The sequence below is a fragment of the Aythya marila genome, assembly GCF_965140915.1.
Source record: "Aythya marila genome assembly, chromosome: 6".
Taxonomy (NCBI): domain Eukaryota; kingdom Metazoa; phylum Chordata; class Aves; order Anseriformes; family Anatidae; genus Aythya; species Aythya marila.
Genome location: NC_139047.1, coordinates 13,895,185 through 13,913,241, shown reverse-complemented (window position 1 = coordinate 13,913,241; position 18,057 = coordinate 13,895,185). Strand labels below are relative to the sequence as shown.

At 41.5% G+C, this 18,057-nt stretch overlaps 1 protein-coding gene across 5 annotated transcripts in view; it reads right to left on the bottom strand.

Moving 5' to 3' along the window:
- Positions 1-196: 196 nt before the first annotated feature.
- The window catches only part of RAPH1 (Ras association (RalGDS/AF-6) and pleckstrin homology domains 1), an 87,441-nt gene continuing 69,580 nt past the window's right edge, over positions 197-18,057 (bottom strand). For all 5 annotated transcript variants that reach the window (XM_082763069.1, XM_082763065.1, XM_082763068.1 and 2 more), the window contains 5 exons: positions 17,400-17,510; positions 13,810-13,908; positions 13,011-13,131; positions 12,271-12,413; positions 197-8,651 (listed from right to left, as the gene is read on the bottom strand). In XM_082763069.1, the coding sequence (XP_082619195.1) occupies positions 6,675-8,651; positions 12,271-12,413; positions 13,011-13,131; positions 13,810-13,908; positions 17,400-17,510 (2,451 nt within the window). In that variant the 3' untranslated portion in view covers positions 197-6,674. The remainder of the gene's footprint in view (positions 8,652-12,270; positions 12,414-13,010; positions 13,132-13,809; positions 13,909-17,399; positions 17,511-18,057) is intronic.

Here is an 18,057-nt window from a genome sequence, read left to right as displayed (position 1 = left end):
GACCCACTGGAAAGAACTGTGCAAAGGAACAATAAGTAGCAATTTTATCAAGTGTGAGCACAGAAACTGTAACCTGTAGGCTGTCAGATATCTGATCTCTAAAGGGGAACCACCGGTGCCCTTAGAACACAATGTGGACTCTGAACTGAAAAAGAAAAAGGGCAAGACAGAGGATTAAAACAAATTATTAAATTTAACTACATCTTTATTGAATTGTGCATATTCCATTGTATAATGATCTATATTGGGTACTCTATAATGTAGTATTTCTTTTGTCCTCTCTCATGCTTAAAAAAGTATATTTATACATATATTTATATATATTTATAATATGGCAAAGCTCCCCCCAACCTGAAGCTATCAGTCTAAAAGAGCTTTGATTTTTCTTTTTGGAAAGGGAAGAGGGGAGGCAATCCCACTGAAAGATAAAATGTGCAATTTTCTTTTTAAAGCAGTAAACATGAATGTATTTATAGCACTCAGCACAAGTTTGCTGTACAGAAAAATCATCATTGCAATGACACTTTTTTTCTTACATTTGCATCCCCAGTATTATACAGGATATCACCAGTGGCCGCTAACAATTAGTGTAAGCCATAAAACAAACTGCTACTCCAGTTAATTTCTGGTCCACGGCAGTCCACTAGAAGGAGAACTAAGATTTCAGTTACAACTTGTGAAATAATTTAATTTTCCTTTTTTTAAGTACAAGCTTTATAGTGCTGCACCAAATCAGCAGTGAGGGAGCCTCTGGGCACAGGTTCCCTCGCTAAACTGCCCTTTGCCCCCACTCCTTGCAGATCTGTACCCACAGTTACCAAAGGCAAGAGATGCACAAGAGCTGGCAGCAGCAGCCCTGCTCTCTTACCGAACAGCAGCTGCAGCCCCTGTCCACTTGGCTCCAGGACCAGCTGGTGCAAGAACATCTGTGTACCTGAAATTTAGCTCTGAATGCATCTTTGGCATCTTAGGAAAGGTGAGAGGAAACCATTTTCCACTGTAGGGAACAGTTGGTTCCATTCCTAAGTGTCCTCACAGATGAGTTGCCTTTAAGCGTTAAATAAGGGGGTTTCCAAAATCTCTTCCTCAAGTTCCTTCTCACACATTCCCCTCACAAAATCCCTGCTGTGGGGGACTGTGCATACATATAGCACCAGTTCCTGTTCCTCCAAATTCTTCTCTAGTTCACCTCACCAAGGATGTACAGTTCTCCTGAAAAGAGAGCTCACTGAATCTTTGCCCTACTCAGTGCCTCGGAGCACCGAACAGGCACCAGCCCAAATAACTACTTTTCCTATGTTAGTGGCAATTACTTTACTTACGACAGCTAGGCATGTGTTGTCACCTCATTTGCAATTTAGTGTCTTAAACTTCTCAAAACTAGACAAAGCCTGTGACTCACGGTATCACAGTATTAGTGAGTGAGTGGTAACCCCTGCACTATAATGCTGGTTTTGTCACTCATATATGTATTTAATATATATATATTAAATTGAAGGAGATAAATAATTCAGAAAGGAAAATTATTCAATTTCAGAGAAATGTATATTTCCAAACAAACTTTTAAATTCACCAGCATATTACAGAAACATCTATGGAAAACCTGTAGTATTAAATACTCTCTGGTTTGGAGCCTGTCCCGAGTAACCAAGGGTCTGCAAAGCTAAACACCAGAAGCCAGAAAATGGGGCTTGGGGAAGCTCCTCTCCAACACAGGTAAGAGTCCCCTCACCCCCCAAATTAGGAGCACTGTTTGAACAAGCACAAAATCTAAACCTTAATAGAAGAAAGGCCAAAAAAAAAAACCCACCACCCACAAAACAACCAAAAAGCCCACAACAAACAAGCAAACAGCCCTCATACGTTCTGGCTGCACCGTCACTACCTTCTGTCAGGAGTTTATATTGCTTTTGTGTTTGGTCTGAGGCAAAACTCCAGAAAAGCATCTATGCTGACAAGGTGGAAGTCACGTACGCATATACCAAACAGAAAATCCCTTTATAAACTTCTGCTGCTACGTTAAAATAAATGATAAAAACCAGGAAGAGCATCAAGTCTTGGAAATTCTATGTGACAAATCAAACGGAAATGCCAATACAGCTCTAAGAAGAATTCGGCTCTTCGTTAACAAGATTTTCAAACGGTAAATCTAATTCTCTACCACAGTAAGTGTTCCCCAGCTATAGTTAAAGCCAGTGAGCCATACAATGCCCCAGTTAATCAAGGAGATGCAACTGCTTGTAACATGACTCTGTATTAGACATAATACTCATAATAAGACCCACTTACTTACTATCTTACTTTGAATAAGAAATTATTTTACCTGTAACGGCACCATTGAAGTATAACAATTTAGTTCTATGTGGTTTTCTGTAATAAGCAGAAAATTTCTCACTTTTGCCCTTCTGTTGTTGAAACGGCACTTTTGGTTCCTTTAACTGTGGAAAAAAATAATTTTAACCCAGAGCAAACCTGGCCACGCTTTCTCTGAGCTGATTTGTGCTACCTGGTTGCTTAAGAGCACAGAGCAAAGGAATTAGAAAAAAACAGCAACAACAAAAAAACCTCTAAATGTGCAACTCCACAACAGTGAATTGTAAAATGCACTTGTTAAAATATTGCTCCCTCTCCCATCAGCCCTGAAACCAAAGTGATTCATGTACCTTGACTGTTTCCCTGATGTGTCTGTCAATCACTCCATGCTGCCCTACAGGAAATCACACAGTAAGTTCAGGAGAGGAGCTCTTTGGCTTTGAGGTCATGCACTAAGTTAGAGCAAGCAGTGCTTTGCTGCAGGAGGAAGCAACTGCACAGGGGAAGCAGGAGCTTTCCTCTTCCATGTACAATAACTGTGGTTTTTTTTTAATTTATTTCTTTACTGTGAGACATGTGCCTAACCTTCTCCCCCAAACACAGATTTTGAAAGATAAAACAGAACCACTGGCATGTCTACCTCAACCACGTTACCAATGATTTCTTCAGAATGACGTGCTTAAAAGCTTTTCTTGTTACTAACATTTTCCCTCTACGATTAGTGCTGTTATGAGGGCCTAGTTTTTCCTTCCAAAGCAATTCCACAAGAGCTGAATTAAACTGGAGTGCCTGAGAAGCCCAGGTTCCTGCTTTCTACAGCTGTGCTGCATGTGCAGAGACCCTCCCCTCTCTGCTGGCTGAACAGATCCCTGCTACCTGCAAAGGTGGATGCTACAGCTGCTTGGCAGAGAGGAAACGAAGAACAAAGAATGCAGCTGTCAGCTCTCAGCTCCTCCTGCAGGAACAGGGTTTTCCCTGACATACACATTAAGTGCCAAAGGGTATACACACTTCATCATGCCACATAACTACAGCTCTACTCTCTCAGTATTTTAGGATAAAAGCATCTGCTATCTGTGGGTCCAGCGTATGAGAGCTCAGCTCTCACACTCATTTTAGTAGTGCGAAAAGGATTACTGCCCCTGTTTGTAGCAAGAAGCATCTTGCTTTGTGTGAGCTTTGGCCCCTTTATTTTCTGATTTTACAAGATAAAATGGTACAATTCTGAGACCAGTGCACAAGGGGAAAAAATAACTTACTTGCAAATAAGGCATATTTGCTGTCATAAAACAGTAAATAAACTGGAAAAGCAAGTTACATTGACAGGATCCAATAAGCTAAAAAGACAACCAGGTTGTCTGAATCACTCTGTATCCAAATTTCAGCACACATCTGAGCAAAGCTGCAGCCACTCACTCTTCTGTATCACTAGTGACTGATGAAGTACGTTCTACTAAGGATGCAATCTTGCAACCTTTGCCAACACTCACTCTTTTTGCTGCGAACCTTGAGTTAAACTTCTGTCTCCCAGCAAGCTGTTAAGCAGCCTGCGACGTTAAGCATGGATTCATTGTCCTAGGGGGAGATACTGGGTAAATGAAACTGGGCACAAGAACAAAGTTAAAACGCCTCTGAAAAAACTGCACTTAAAACATTGCTCTGCTAAGTGCAAATCCTAGAGGTACCCGCACTGAGTGAACAGGAGAAAAAGGGCTGCAACCATCACCCACCAGTGGAGCTAGCTATCTTGTAGGGAAAGGAAAACGGAGGGAGCAAGAATTCCCTGACTGATTCTCATCTGGGAGCATGTGCTGTGTCAGCCCAGATGCACCCCATCAGGGAGTAGAGGATTTGTCCACTTACTTACCTATCGTCAGTAATGGCTGGGAGTTACAACTGTATTTGCACACCTTCTGCACTGGTGGGTGTGAGCCCCAGGAACTGCATACAGTACAAAGCAGCAGGAGGACCAACGTAGAAAATTACAGCACCCATGAATTGCAGTATAGCTTAATCTTCCTGCGAAGTTACTTGCCAGCTATACTGAGCATGCTTAAAATCAACAATGCAAATGCTGTTAAGGACACTTGATAAGCACAAAAATAGTAGAAACAAAACTTTGTGAACAATTTGAAAGATACAAAAAAAGTGCCTTTCCATAGCAGTGCTTTAAAAATGCACACAATGGTATATTGTTATTGCTCAAAAAAACTAGTCAGAAATATTAAAACAATTTCCAGAGGTGCTGAAATAGATTTTATAAAATTATATGAAACAGGTCAACAGAGACAGCACCATTATTTTTTCTCTTTTCATGATGCACTTATTTAAAACTATATAGTTATAGATGTATCATTTTTCCCCTCTAATTGGCAAAACCTTTTTCCTATTCATAAATTATTCACAAATACATTAATTTTATTATTTGGATTTAAAAAATAAATAAATTAAAAAAGGAATAGGGGACACTCACAATATTTCTTATCAATCTGAGTTACTCTAATGAGAGATTAGTTTCCATCTTGTTTTTACACACTTGAAGATACTGTGAGGTTAAGCTACTTCCTTTGATTCACTTTTTGGGGGAGAAAAGCATATAGTATTTGCTTTTGAAATAAAGGTAAACAGTAGAATCCTTTGACATCTGAGCCTTGACAGTATCCCTGTAATGACCAGGGAAGTTAATGACTGCAGATGGCACAGTCCAAGTATTTTAGTTAATTTAAAAAGATTGTGTACCACTACCCTGTAATGAACATGCATAACACCCAAGACCACTTATCCTAATTACAATACCTTATTGTGTCCAATATGTAGGTAAGACTGTATAATCAATCTCCTGAAATACAAGATGAAGGACGCTAGTACTTGATACGGTGATTGTGACTCGGTAGCAATAAAAAAAAAAGCAAATATGATAATCTATTTCCTACTCATACGGTTCCTTAAATTAAACTAATAGCAAATGTTATTGCCTCTCAAAGATTTTTTTTCCAGTCCTCTCCCTTGACTGCTAGAAGTGCAACTTCATAATTAACAGATTTATGCATTGGTCAGAGCCTCTGGCAGGTCAAAGAAAAGAGAATTCCAGCTGTGCTTAGCCTGAAATTACCATTCCCTTCTCTCTTTCTAGAAAGACAAGTTTCCTGACAGTTTCTAATGAATTACAAACAACACTGTTTCCAGACACTTGTTTTTTGTAAAGATAATACATCTTATCAGGCACAGACAATGTGAGACTGTACGCTGTGTGTGTCTGTGTGAGAACAGAGCGCTCTCTACAGAAACCTACCTGTTCATTCAGGGAAAGAATGACACGTACAAGTGATGGATCCACACGGGTCAGCCTTGTGAGTCGGCACTGATTGCAGGAGTCCTGGCAGCTTTCAGAAGGGGTTAACACAAATGGTCATCTTGTGCCATAAAAACAAATGATCGAGCCTATTATAAACTTAAAATGCATAATGGATTGGAATAATACATATTTATCCTAGTTACTTCATGGGCAAGTAATTTTGAATTAATTTGTAGCAGTGTATATTTTTAAACTATTTGGAAGGAAGGGGGAGGTTCTTTATAGTATAAATATATTTCACTCCAGCCCACTACATATAAAATCTATTTTCTTTGTCAGAACATACTCATTTTCAGTAGTATTATGACCAGAATGTTTTGGTATGTTGAGTCTGTATTTTTCAATCAATGACCAATGTACAATTACTAGCAGAACACCTCCACTTTACACCATTATTTACCCATCACAAACTGCCAAAAGGTTTGTGGTGCTTTTTTTTTTTCCCTACTTTTTCCTTCTTCTTCCTTTCTTTAAAGTGCCCTCTACATCTTCATCTTATACGGTAAGATTTGACTGGTTACAGAGTCTGATTCCCAATAATATAGTGACTGAAACAATAAATACGGCTCTACAAAAACATTCTGGTTATTTTCTATAATTGCGACGAAATATATCACAATATATTATATACCTACACTTATAATACATGCACAAACATGTCTCACATGGACAGACACTACAAAAATTATCTTCCCCTCAATGCAGAAAAAGTAAGAAAAAGGGATTTTGGTCCAATCCATATGAAGGGTAAAAGAAATCGAAAGGATTAAGTTGATGCCTCTTCTACCCACCTCCCCCAATAAAATATTGACAACCCCAAGCCCCCAACTTTTTTGGCCTAGCCATGAAAGGGGAATGTCTCTATCTTTAATCTTAGCTACAGTTTGAGATCACCTCTTTTGACGGGGCTATTGTCCACGTCCCCACATTCTCTCCAAGCGCACAACATCACAGGCTGCCTGACCACAGCGCAGCCCTCGAGTCAGAGAGCACTGGCCCCTGGGGACTACCAGTCCTGCGACAGCTTGGTGTTCTGATCCCTTTTGGGAGGTGCAGGCGGCGGCCCCCTCCGTAACGTTGCATAGCCAGATATATGACTGCCCTTGAAGCTGCTCGTCTTCTGCTGGTCAGCCAGAAGCTCCGGTGGGGGTGGCGGCAGGGCCATGTCGTCCATGGTGGCTGTGGGCTCTGCTCTGGACATCCGTGCAGAGGAGAGGGAGCCGTGCCGGGTGATGGATTTCCGCTGCAGCGTCCGGTTGAGGTCTGCCAAGAATCCCGGCTGAACGCTAAGGCTGGACTTGGGTGAGGTGGGCACTTGGGGGCCAGGAGTCACCGGTGGCTCTGCGACGTCTGCCTGTGTCAGCCGAGTGCTGTCGTTCCGCTTCGGCCGCGTGGGCGGTGGGGCTTTTTTAATGGATGGTTTTGACCACGCCTGAGGCTGGGGATTGACAACAGCGACTTTCGGGGAGGTACTGCCTGAAAACACCGATGGGATCTCAACCGGTGGGACGGGAAGATCTATTTCGGGTGGCGGTGGTGGAAAGTCTGAATCCGACGGCGGTGAAGGGAATTCAACCACAGGTTCCTTCCCAGACACACCTGGCACAGGAGCCTTGGCCGGGATCCCTCCATGCGGAACGACGATGGGCAAGCTCACCCCAGAAAGGTTGAGCTTTCCAGGCTTTGGAGGGGCTGCAGGAGGCAACGACTCCTTCGAAGGAGACCCTGACGGCTCTGGTGGGTGTGCAAATTTGCTGACAAGGCGGTCCACTGAAGGTCTCTTGGACTCGTGGTACTCAGTGGAGCTGGTGGATTTGATGCTGGAGTTCCGCTGAGGTGTTGGAGGTGGTTTCTTCCCTCCAGGGCTTGATGTCTTGCTGGTCTTTTTGACTGGAGACCCTGATTTGTCAGGGGGGGGAGAACCTGCAGAGGTAGCTGGGGAAGGAGGTGGAGGAGGAAACACTAAGCTGCTCTCTGGTGGAGGAGGGGGGAAATCCGGAGAGGGAACAGAGGCGGGCTGCCACTTGGGCTTCGCCTTCACCGCTGGAGGTGACTGGGGAGCCACGCTCAGCGGCAGGGGTTTCAGAGGCTGGGGCTCAGCGGCAGGAGGGGTGGGAGGAGGTGGGAAGTGGCTGGCTATCTGCTTCACCACTGACGGCACTGGGGACTGAGGGGACGGAGGCGGCTTCACAGAGAAACTCTGCTGCTTTGGGAACGTTGGGGGAGGAGTGGGGCCTGGAGGGGCTGGGGGCAGTGGAGGCACCTGGGAAGAGGTGACACTCGGCTGTTTCTTAATTGCAAGGGGCAAGGGAACTGGCACAGGGGGGGTGACATGCGTGACCCCTGGTGACGCTGCCTTCCCGCTGGGCTGCGGAGGGAGAGCTGTCATGAGAGGCTTTGGGGGCGCTTGGGGCGGTGGGGGCGCAGGCACGGGGGGAGGAGGGGGCGGCAACGGGGGGGTGGCAGCGGCGGCAGCCTGGCTTATATTTGGTTGCACCTGATGGATTTTGGGGGGGGGTGGCGGAGGCGTGAACTGCGGCACAGACGGGGCGCAAGGTGCCGGCTTCAGCTGTGCCATGGCTGAGCCCGGAGTGGGAGGCGGCGGCGGAGGGGGGGGAGGCGGCATGACCCCGTTGGGGGGCACCAGGATCTGAGGCTTGCCCGAGGCTGGAGGGGGCGGGGGGGGCTGCGGTGCAGCGGCGGCCTTGGCAAAAGGGCCGCCGTGCTGGGCTGCGTTCTGCAGGCGGGTGATGGTGCTGTACTTGACGAACATAGTGGCGGGGGAGGCAGCAGCCGGGGCGGCCTGGCTGGGGAGGGGGGGTGGAGGAGGAGGAGGGGGAGGTGGGGGTGGAGGAGGGGGGGGCGGCGGTGGGGGCAGCGGGGGGGACGGCTGTGAGGCTGCATAGGGGGTCGCCACTTTTGTCTGCGGGGACACAGGAGGTGCAACAGACATGAAGGGCCGACCTGCAGGCTCCATTCGGGCCTATTGGGAAGGGAATTTTAGTGAAAGTGGAAAGGGAGAAAAAGAGAGACAGGGAGGGAGGGAGGGAAGGAGACAAAGAGATTATAAAGTCAAGGTCTAAATGTGCCTGTCATTAAAAATTAAGTGGCAGATCACAGCATGCAGGAAGTATTAGGAAAACAATGCAGCAAGAGACAGTTGTTCACACATCAAGCCTGAACCGTGCAGTCTGGCCACACAAGCTGGCAGGGGAGCTGCCAAGAATCACCGGGGCCAGGTCTATTGCAAGCTATGCCGAAATTATGGGAGGCAGCTGTACCCAGGGAGACACATTGGTCCTCCTGCGGGCAAGCATCAGGAACCAAACAGGACACTCCCCAGGGTGCCAACGGCCACAACAAAGGACGCTGGGCAGAGCAGGAGACTGCAGGCATTGCTTCAGCTCTTAAAGACTGAAGTTAAACCATACACGACCTCCCAGAGTGTCTGACAAGCCTTTATGTTGTCAGCGCAGGCCTTAACACAGCTTAGTGTTGCACAGTGCAGAAATCCTGACCTGCTCTAAAACACAGAAGAGCAAGCTCTGCAAAGGAATATTTCTGAGGTCCTTCTCCACATGCTCTGACACCAAACACAAAAAAGAGGGACAACTAAAGTTTCCTAGGAAAGTGTCCCCAGAAGGAAATGTTTGGAGACCTTCAACACAAGTTAGCTTGGAAAGGAAAAGCTAGGCATGCAGCTGTTATGTTATTCAGAAAAAGAAAGACAGGGAAAAAAATGTCTAAGGGAAGGAGCAATGGGAAAGCAGCAGGCAGTGCTTTCATCTACTCATTGGGTTTTGCTCAGGTTAAATTGCTTCTCTAAAATTGTATACCTACATTCATGTTAAAATTTAAAAAGATGATTACATTACTCAAGTTTATCAACAACTTCCTAATACAAAGTGGTTTTGCTACAAGCAAAGTTGTGAACTTCACAGTGTGATCTTCGCAGCTTAGAAACATGCATTAGAAATGCAATACCAACACGCAACTAACTGCACTCAGGACCTACGCTTCATTAGTAGATATTTTGCCACAAGTTAGCCCAATTATGCTCTTTTTCACTGTATAAGTATGTTTGCATATTGCTTTGTTTTAAACACAGGTGCACAGAATTTCTATATGCATAGGAACAACACCAAAAAGATTAGAGTAAGAAACAACAAAGGGCAATTTACAACAAACATGGGATGTGCCTCTACCTGTCACGTTAGGTCTGTGAGGCAAGAGTGTAACAAAGTTCTGGAGCTTCATCAACATGTTCACATACCAAAACAGGGAGAGATCTTGATCTCTTGCATATGTTAGTCTGCAATTACCATTCTCCCAGTCACCCAAGTTAATGAATTTATAAGTAACATCCCCTGACCTTAGTTCTGCCCTGTATAAGGCACCACGGGTGTGCTGACCTTCACTTTTGACACCTGAGACAGCAAAAGGCAACAGGAAAAAATAAAGCGGCATAAACAGCGAGAGAGAAAGACTGACGCATAAAAGAACAGCTATCCCTGAATGGCAAGACCTTAGAGAGTCTTGAGCAGGGAACTGTCCCTTATTCCTTGTCACGTAAAGCACACACAGTGAGCACGCATTCTGATACCTGTCGTATTATCCTATTTAAAAGAACATTTTTAAAATCTAACAAGAAAACAAGACATGATATTTTCACTGTCCAGCTGTGATGAACGTGAACAAGTGAATAAAATATTCTTTGGGCAAATGGCAGCATTTTGGGAAATTATATCAATAACACCAATATATATAATAATATACCAATTATATCAATAACGTTGTTTCTTTTCTTGCCACAGAGTTTAACATTTGCCCCTACCAGCCTAATTTATTGACCATTTAAGTTTCTTCAGCCAGACCTGTACAGTATAAAAAATCATGTACAGTAGTTTGGCTTAAGTTAAATTGGTGAACAATTTACTCAGAATTCTTTTTAGCATAGTTTCAAATCATAATTTTACATGGTTCATTTCATTTGGAGTCTTTGCAAGTTTCCATTCACCTGTGTTAACATGTGAGGTCATGTACCTTTTAACGGATTTGTGTATAGAAGGGAATTCAAATTGATGAAATCTTGAAACATGGATGGCCCTTAATAGGGAGAAGTCTGAATATTTTATTTGTAAAAATGCTTTAATCAGATAACATAAAAATTATGGGGGTTTATTTAAATGAGTAATTGACAGCAGCACCATGGACTTGATGTGGTCCATAGTGCTAATCTCAAAATTTTCTCCGGAAGTTCACAGAGTGTAGTAGCAAAGAGTTCACATTAAAAACAAAACTTCAGAAAACAGTAACATGACAGTTCTCACAGCAGTACTCTTCCACCTCTGTTGGATACATGCTAGACAGACTTGAGTGCCCTATCTTTTCCATCAACCCAGTCCCTGTAGAAATGATGCACCCTGTACACATACACAAGCCATCTGCTGATGAACATGCAGCAGGTGTTGCACACATGCAGTAGAAAAATTTGAATCACAGTTTAGTAAGCTACGTTCCTGGGCCATCACTATTACAATTATATGATTTCCAAGCCAGCAGGCACTGCAGAAAAGTTACAAATCCCACAGAACAGAGCCAAGTCAGATTTCACATTGTGCCACCTGTGCTTTTTTACTTGAAAATGTGATGTTGTGTCTTATTTCTAGTTATTTATCTAATGCACCAATATGAGGTGTAGTGACCCATGGTTTTATTTTTAAAAAGCCTCCTTCTCTATCAACCTTGAACCTGCAGTTTGGGAAAGATTCGAGTCTGACAGGAGAGAAGATGGCTTCCCCCACAGCATCCTGCCAATACACCTCCACACATAAGTGCCGCCGTTAATACCTGTATCATGGCTGTTCAGGAGCCTGGACATTCTGTAAAGCCTGACAACCAACAAGCTGAAGTGGCGGTTCCGCTGTGTGTGCAGGTATTCTCCAGGAACTACACCAGCCAACTACCAGACATAGAACTAACCAAACCACCAAAGACTCTCGGAGTCAATGGGCTACTATCTTTTGTAACTCTCTACCAGCAACAGCAGATATCAAATCTGTCTCAATCCACAATTACTTTCAATTTTAGTACTTCTGCTTTAACCATGTCTATGTTTACTGCTTCCATTTCCACAGAATATAATAGCAACCATTGGAATAAAAATATTAGAGCGTGTCTTAAACAGGTGTACCTGCCTCCAGATCTCAGTCATTTACATCTTTACAATGGAAAAATGTGACTAGTTAACTGAAGAAACATCTTAGTAAATTAATTTAATTCATCAGCTTGTTAACAGCTGATCTTTTTATCTGGTCTTTACTCAACACTAATTAATAGGATTCATGGGAAGGACGGTCTCATGCCTTCAAAGAAAAGGGGGGTTCTGTGTACACTAATAAAAACAAGAGCAGAATGTTTCATGATTGAACTCCCTGAAAAAGCAATTCCTGAAAAAAAATGTATAATGTAGTGTATGCAAGTAATATATAGTAATAAAGAGAAAAAAAATCCATCCCATTCCAGACAGAGGTGGAAGAGGTAACACTCTGTCTTGTGCGTTTTGTTGGGTGTTGGTTCTCAAACTAAAGTCTTCTTGTTACCTTGCTGGATTCCTCCAGTTGAGTGCCTCGCTTCCAGGCCTCAGAGAACATGGAGCTGACAATACTTTGGGAACGGACATGTCCAGTTGGCTGGGTGTCAGAAACTCCACTGTCAGACTGATTAGAATGATTTGATTGAGATTCTGTTTAAAAGAAAGCAAAAAAACTGTTTACATTTCTGAATGTAAGAGTAAAGCCAGTGTGCTCATAATGCAAGTCTGTGTGACCTTTATTGGTCACGCTTGTTAAATGTGTTATCCCACCAAATAACAGTGTTCCCACTAACGACTGCACAAGCTCCAGCTCACAGCCAGCCCACTGAAGACTGCTGTCTAGACAACACAACAGAGCAACAAGACCATACTCCTGCAGGGACACCAAATTTGACAAAGGAGCAGAACCACTATTTTCAAAGTTTGTCTCTCAAGAGATTGTTTTGATCCTTGCCTATGGGCAGGGACTATTTCCTAATTGCCAATTTCACATATTTCAGTTAACAAAAGCAGTTTACATCGTTAAAACAGGGACCTTGATTTGTTTTTTTCTCAAATAGATGAAGATAGCGGCATCAGGAATTTGAAATGAAGTTCCTCTTCTGAAAACACACACCACTAGAAGTAATAAAGGTTTTTGGATTAATATAGTCCATTTCCTGGAATAGCCCCTCCTGCAGTCTCCAAATAACTGAGAATAAAGAAGGTAATTAAGTCTTTCCATTATGAGACAGATCACATTATTACCTGGCAAACTAGATGAGCTGGAGCCTGACTTGATACTGGAGCTAGACAAGGAAGTCCAGTCATATGCCGATTCTGTTCTCTTCAATGCTTCCTGATAATTCATGTACAGTTGCTTCCCATACTAAGCAAAACGACAAACAAATGTAACGACTATACAGGCTCTGTGCCCTTTTCAGACTGCTAATCTCCACCGCCAGCTTCTCTATTCCACCTTCTTTTTCCCGAGAGATAAAAAGCAGGCTCTATGTAAAGGAGCTCGCACAAAATTAAATCAGTGCAAATTTCATTTTCTTTCATTTAGCAGCAGTGGCAATTTCCTGCTCCCAATCTTTTGCCTTTTTATTAGTGAATTGCTAAAAGAAATAAGAACAGTTTCTTTATGCTAGAAGAGATTGCATCAAACCACCCAGATAAATGCAAGAAATGGGCCAACAAATAAACTAAGACAACATGGGCATCTTAGAAAACAAATCTGTCAAACCCAAAGTCTCATCTCTTCCCACAAGCCTTCCTTTTAATGTCTGTAAGAGAGTTGGCTGAAATCTAGCACACATGTCAGTCAGAATTATGTCACATGACAAAAAAAGTAAAGCAGAAATGGAAGGAAAGGGTCCAGTTTTTCTAGGGAATGAAGGATTTCTAGGGATGTAAGAATAAACATTGTATAGTTCACATTCAGAATAGTTAAATAAAAGGAATTTGGATTTAGCGTGTATTTTGCCAAATAACTATAAATGGTTTCAAACAGATAATGACAACAACTCATGACAACAGTGCAAGACTGGCTAGAGGAGGTTACCTTAGCAATGCGGATGCCATTGATCCATTGGTGTAGAGTTCTTACATCATCACAGCAAAGATACTTGATATACTGGGATTTCTTCTGGATCTGAGGATGCTGCAGAAAAAAAATGTTAATCCCCACCGATATTTTAATAGCTAGGAATGCAAGAAAAGCCATTAATCTGCTGAGTTTTATACAGACAAATTTATTGCTAGAAGCTCTTGGATGGCAGTGCATACTTGAGGCCCACTTACAAATGTTTGAGAGTATTTCAGGAGTTGGGGAGACTGCTTTACACACAAATTGGTAGCATGTCCAGCAAACACTGACTTCAGATTTGAAACACTAGGAAAGGGTGACTCTCGAGTATTTTAGTGCTGTACCTTCTACGTACCTACAGAGCTTTCTGCATCCCCAAGGCCCTTTAGAAATATTTATACTCTCAAACCAAGCAGTCAGAACAGTGTCAGCTTGTAAAAACTGCAAGCAAGGGACAGTCAAAGTGTGAAGAGTTGGCTCCTTTAGCAGTCTATGGACTAAATCACCACCTGAGGGAGACAACTGTTTTAGCTACCTCTCACCAAAACACACTGGAGGAAAGCAAACATACTCTTCTCTGCTTTTGCATGGCTTGAGTGAGACACTCCACAAATGACACCCTGTTGAGCACAATTCTGTTCTCAGCTTGTAGAGCCTTCAGGGTCCCTGTCCTACTGATACAGGGCTGTCATTTAAAATACTTGCTGTTCCCAATTGCATGTAGGAAAGGAAAAAATACTGTATTTATAAATACAGAAGTAAAGAAATACAATATATATATATTTTTAAATCCAACAATGGAAATCACTCTGGATGGATTACTCAGTTGTTTGCTGTCTGTGCTGCAGAAGTTACATGTCACACAGCTCTCATGGCAGCTGTGAATACTCAACTTATTATTATCCTGTATTAGCTTATAGACGAGCAATAGAGTTTTGCTAGATGATCATAGGCATTTCAGTTTTACTGGAGACTGTCTTAAATATCTATCAAAGAACTTTTAATGTCTTTTCAGACCGTTTTCTCTTGCTACGTCTTCCAAACACAATTGTTTCAAAATGAACACGAACACATTTATCTTCATAACCAGAATATATGTAACTAACTTCACTATGATTTTAGATCTCTGTTTTTGTTTTTCATAACTGATCTCTTTCACGTACACATTGTGTAACAAAGAGGAATCTATGAAAGCATAAGCAATTACTTCCCTAACAAGCCTATTTTTTCTGGACTTGTTCTAAAATTTGGCTATACATAAATAAAAGGAACTCTCAGAAATCTAACATTCAGGACCAAGGAGGTAATATATACAGCATGCAACTGTCGTATTTAACAACAGCAACCGTCTTACACAGTAAGGTTCACGATAAACAAAGGAGACAATATGTAAAGACTAGTCCATTCCGCACTTTATTATGGATCAACATTTTAGCATGCTTTTCCCATTCACCTCTTCCCTCCCCCCATTCATATTTTGGAGCTCTTTCCCAGCTTAGTGAGTCCACAAAATCAATTGTGTATACAAAAAAATAAAATAATTATATGGCTTCTATGCTGTTGATACTAATATTAAACACTGATTTAACATGTTGAGAATTGAGGAAAGCAGAACTCAATGTAATTGGTGATTCGTCAGTTCCACACTGAAAATATAGCTTCATTTTGTATAAGTTAGCCAACTAACTTTACAACATGAATCTACTTAAATAATAAAGGAAAACTTAGATGTTAAATTTTGACTTCAACATTTCCATGAGTTCCCTTACACTGGCAATATATATATATTTTAAATCTACTGAGACAAAGTCTGATTTACTCTGGGTGATCAACAAGTTTGAAAAAAATATCCATTTTAACCTGTCAAAATGACATAGGTCGAAAGTGACATGCAATCATAAGAAATCAATTTAGTTCAAATAACATAATACCTACAAACACGGGTATTTTTGCCTTTAATTGTGTTCAGTTAACTGTGCCAAGGACTTATAAGACCGGAGAATATACTTCCAATTTCAGTTTTATGCTTTCTCCCTTAATCTCATGTCCCATATTAGATATTCAATCTACTTGGGGTTATTTAACCTAAAGAAAAGGAGGTTCAGGGGAAACCTCAAGTTGCCACAGGAGGTTTAGGTTGGATATTAGGAAAAATTTCTTCACTGAAAGTGTGGTAAAGCATTTGAATAGGCTGTCCAGGGAATTGGTTGTGTCACCATCCTTAGATGTACATGTATTTAAAAGATGTGTAGATTTGATGCTTAGGAACATCAAGCAGTGATAGACTTGGCAGTGCTAGGTTAATGGTTAGACTTGCTGATCTTAGAGATCTTTTCCAACCTAAATGATTCTATGATTCTACCTCTCAGTGGGCCCAAACAAGTTGCCCTGTCTGTTGAAAAATGAAATCCTTCTTTCACACCACACATAGGCAGTCACACGCTCCAGGCACATAAAACATTCTATCGTACTGCTATGCATAACACCGCAAGAGATGGGAATTAGGGAAGATAAAAATTCAAAGGAAAATTTTAAGCACAACTATCTCATTACTTGCACCGTTTTCAAATCCATGAAAATGCTTTATTTGCTATGAACAAACTGTGAAAATCTGTTTTTAAAAAGCTTTGTAGCTAGCTATCTTGCAAGAACTAACACCATTTTGAAAAACCTGTGAGAGTCAAGAGAGACCGGGAGATGAATTGATGCAATTTAAAATAACTGAAAGCACTCAAGTCCCGCCGTTTAAGATCAGGTCATTACTTTTGTAACATTTTTTCTACTTGTTCTTTCTATTTGTCCTTTATACACTGAAGTTTCTTCCTTTACAGCATCCCCTTTCCCTCAGATAGGGCAATATAGGTAGCCTTGACACTCAAAATATTCTCACAAGTTTCTGCACAACTCTGGACCTATGCTCTGAGAAGACAGGAACTCCCTGACATCAGTGCTTCAAGGAGCATTTCCACTGAATCTGAACTGTTGTAAAGCATAGTTTCCAAAGAAAGATTTTAGTGTCACATTTTATAGTAAAAAGCAAACAAACAAACAATCACCACACAAACAAAAACAACAACAACAAAATTAAATAGACCAGGACTCAGTATGGAAGTAAGGCAATTCAGGGCAATATGAAAATGTTTATGAAGTCACGAAGAACATGGAGAACAAGCAACTGTTCACTTACTGTTCACTTACCAATACAAGAACTAGGGAAAATAAAATGGAAAGCAACTGATGGATCAGAAGTAAAAGAACATACAAGGTTTATGCTAAAAGTTTCTTGGGGTTCCAAAGCAGAACAGCTGAGATCCATTCCATGACTCCCTAAACTTCTAAAGGCTGAAAAAGTATTCTGTGAAGTATCTCTGCAAGACTGTTGTATACTTCTAAGTTTTCCCTAAGCAGCTTATAAAGAAATGCCACTGTCAGAGAAGCCAAGAATGCTATATGAACCCAGTAACACCATTCTTTTGTTGTTAGAAACTAAGACTAGTGTGGAAATGTCTGAAGCTCTTGAATTGCTATTTTTAGTGTTAGGAGTTTTAAAACAATTAACAAGTTACCTTCAGCACTAAACAATAGTCTGTGGGTGCTTTGTATTTGTTCCGATAGTCTTGTCCATAGTAAACGTTGACATGATCTAGCTGTAGAAAGCATACAAGATCCCGCGAGACCTATTAAATACAAAAATACTCATTTACAAAACATCCTTTTAAGAAAACCACGCACACTGAAAAATCAGTCTAGTGTTAAGATTCAATACTAATATAAAGTTTAGTTACAGTCTAATGTTAGTTTCAATCTGATTTAAATACTAACAATGCAAAGAGGGGATACAGCCATGTGTAAACTCTTGCATCAGGCATTTATTCTTTTAACAAGGTTATTCTTTTTCAAATTCAGTCCATTTTTACGCGTGTGTGTGTTATTTGTATTTTGCCTTCTGACCACATTGTACAGCAGACTGCTAATGTTTATTTACTCTTTCCTGATACCAACTCTGAATAAGACTGATTTGATCAGAAACTTTTTAACAGCTGCTTGTTATATTTCATCTTAGTAATAAGCAAGGTCTCCAAATTCCAATCTGACCATAAGTATACTTTTTATGATGTTTGGCAGTGATTGTAGGGCACAGAATTTCAACAGGGTATCTTACATATAGATTGCTTTAATCAAGTAAAAGGCTATAGAGAGAACGTTTGAGATGTATTCAAGTCT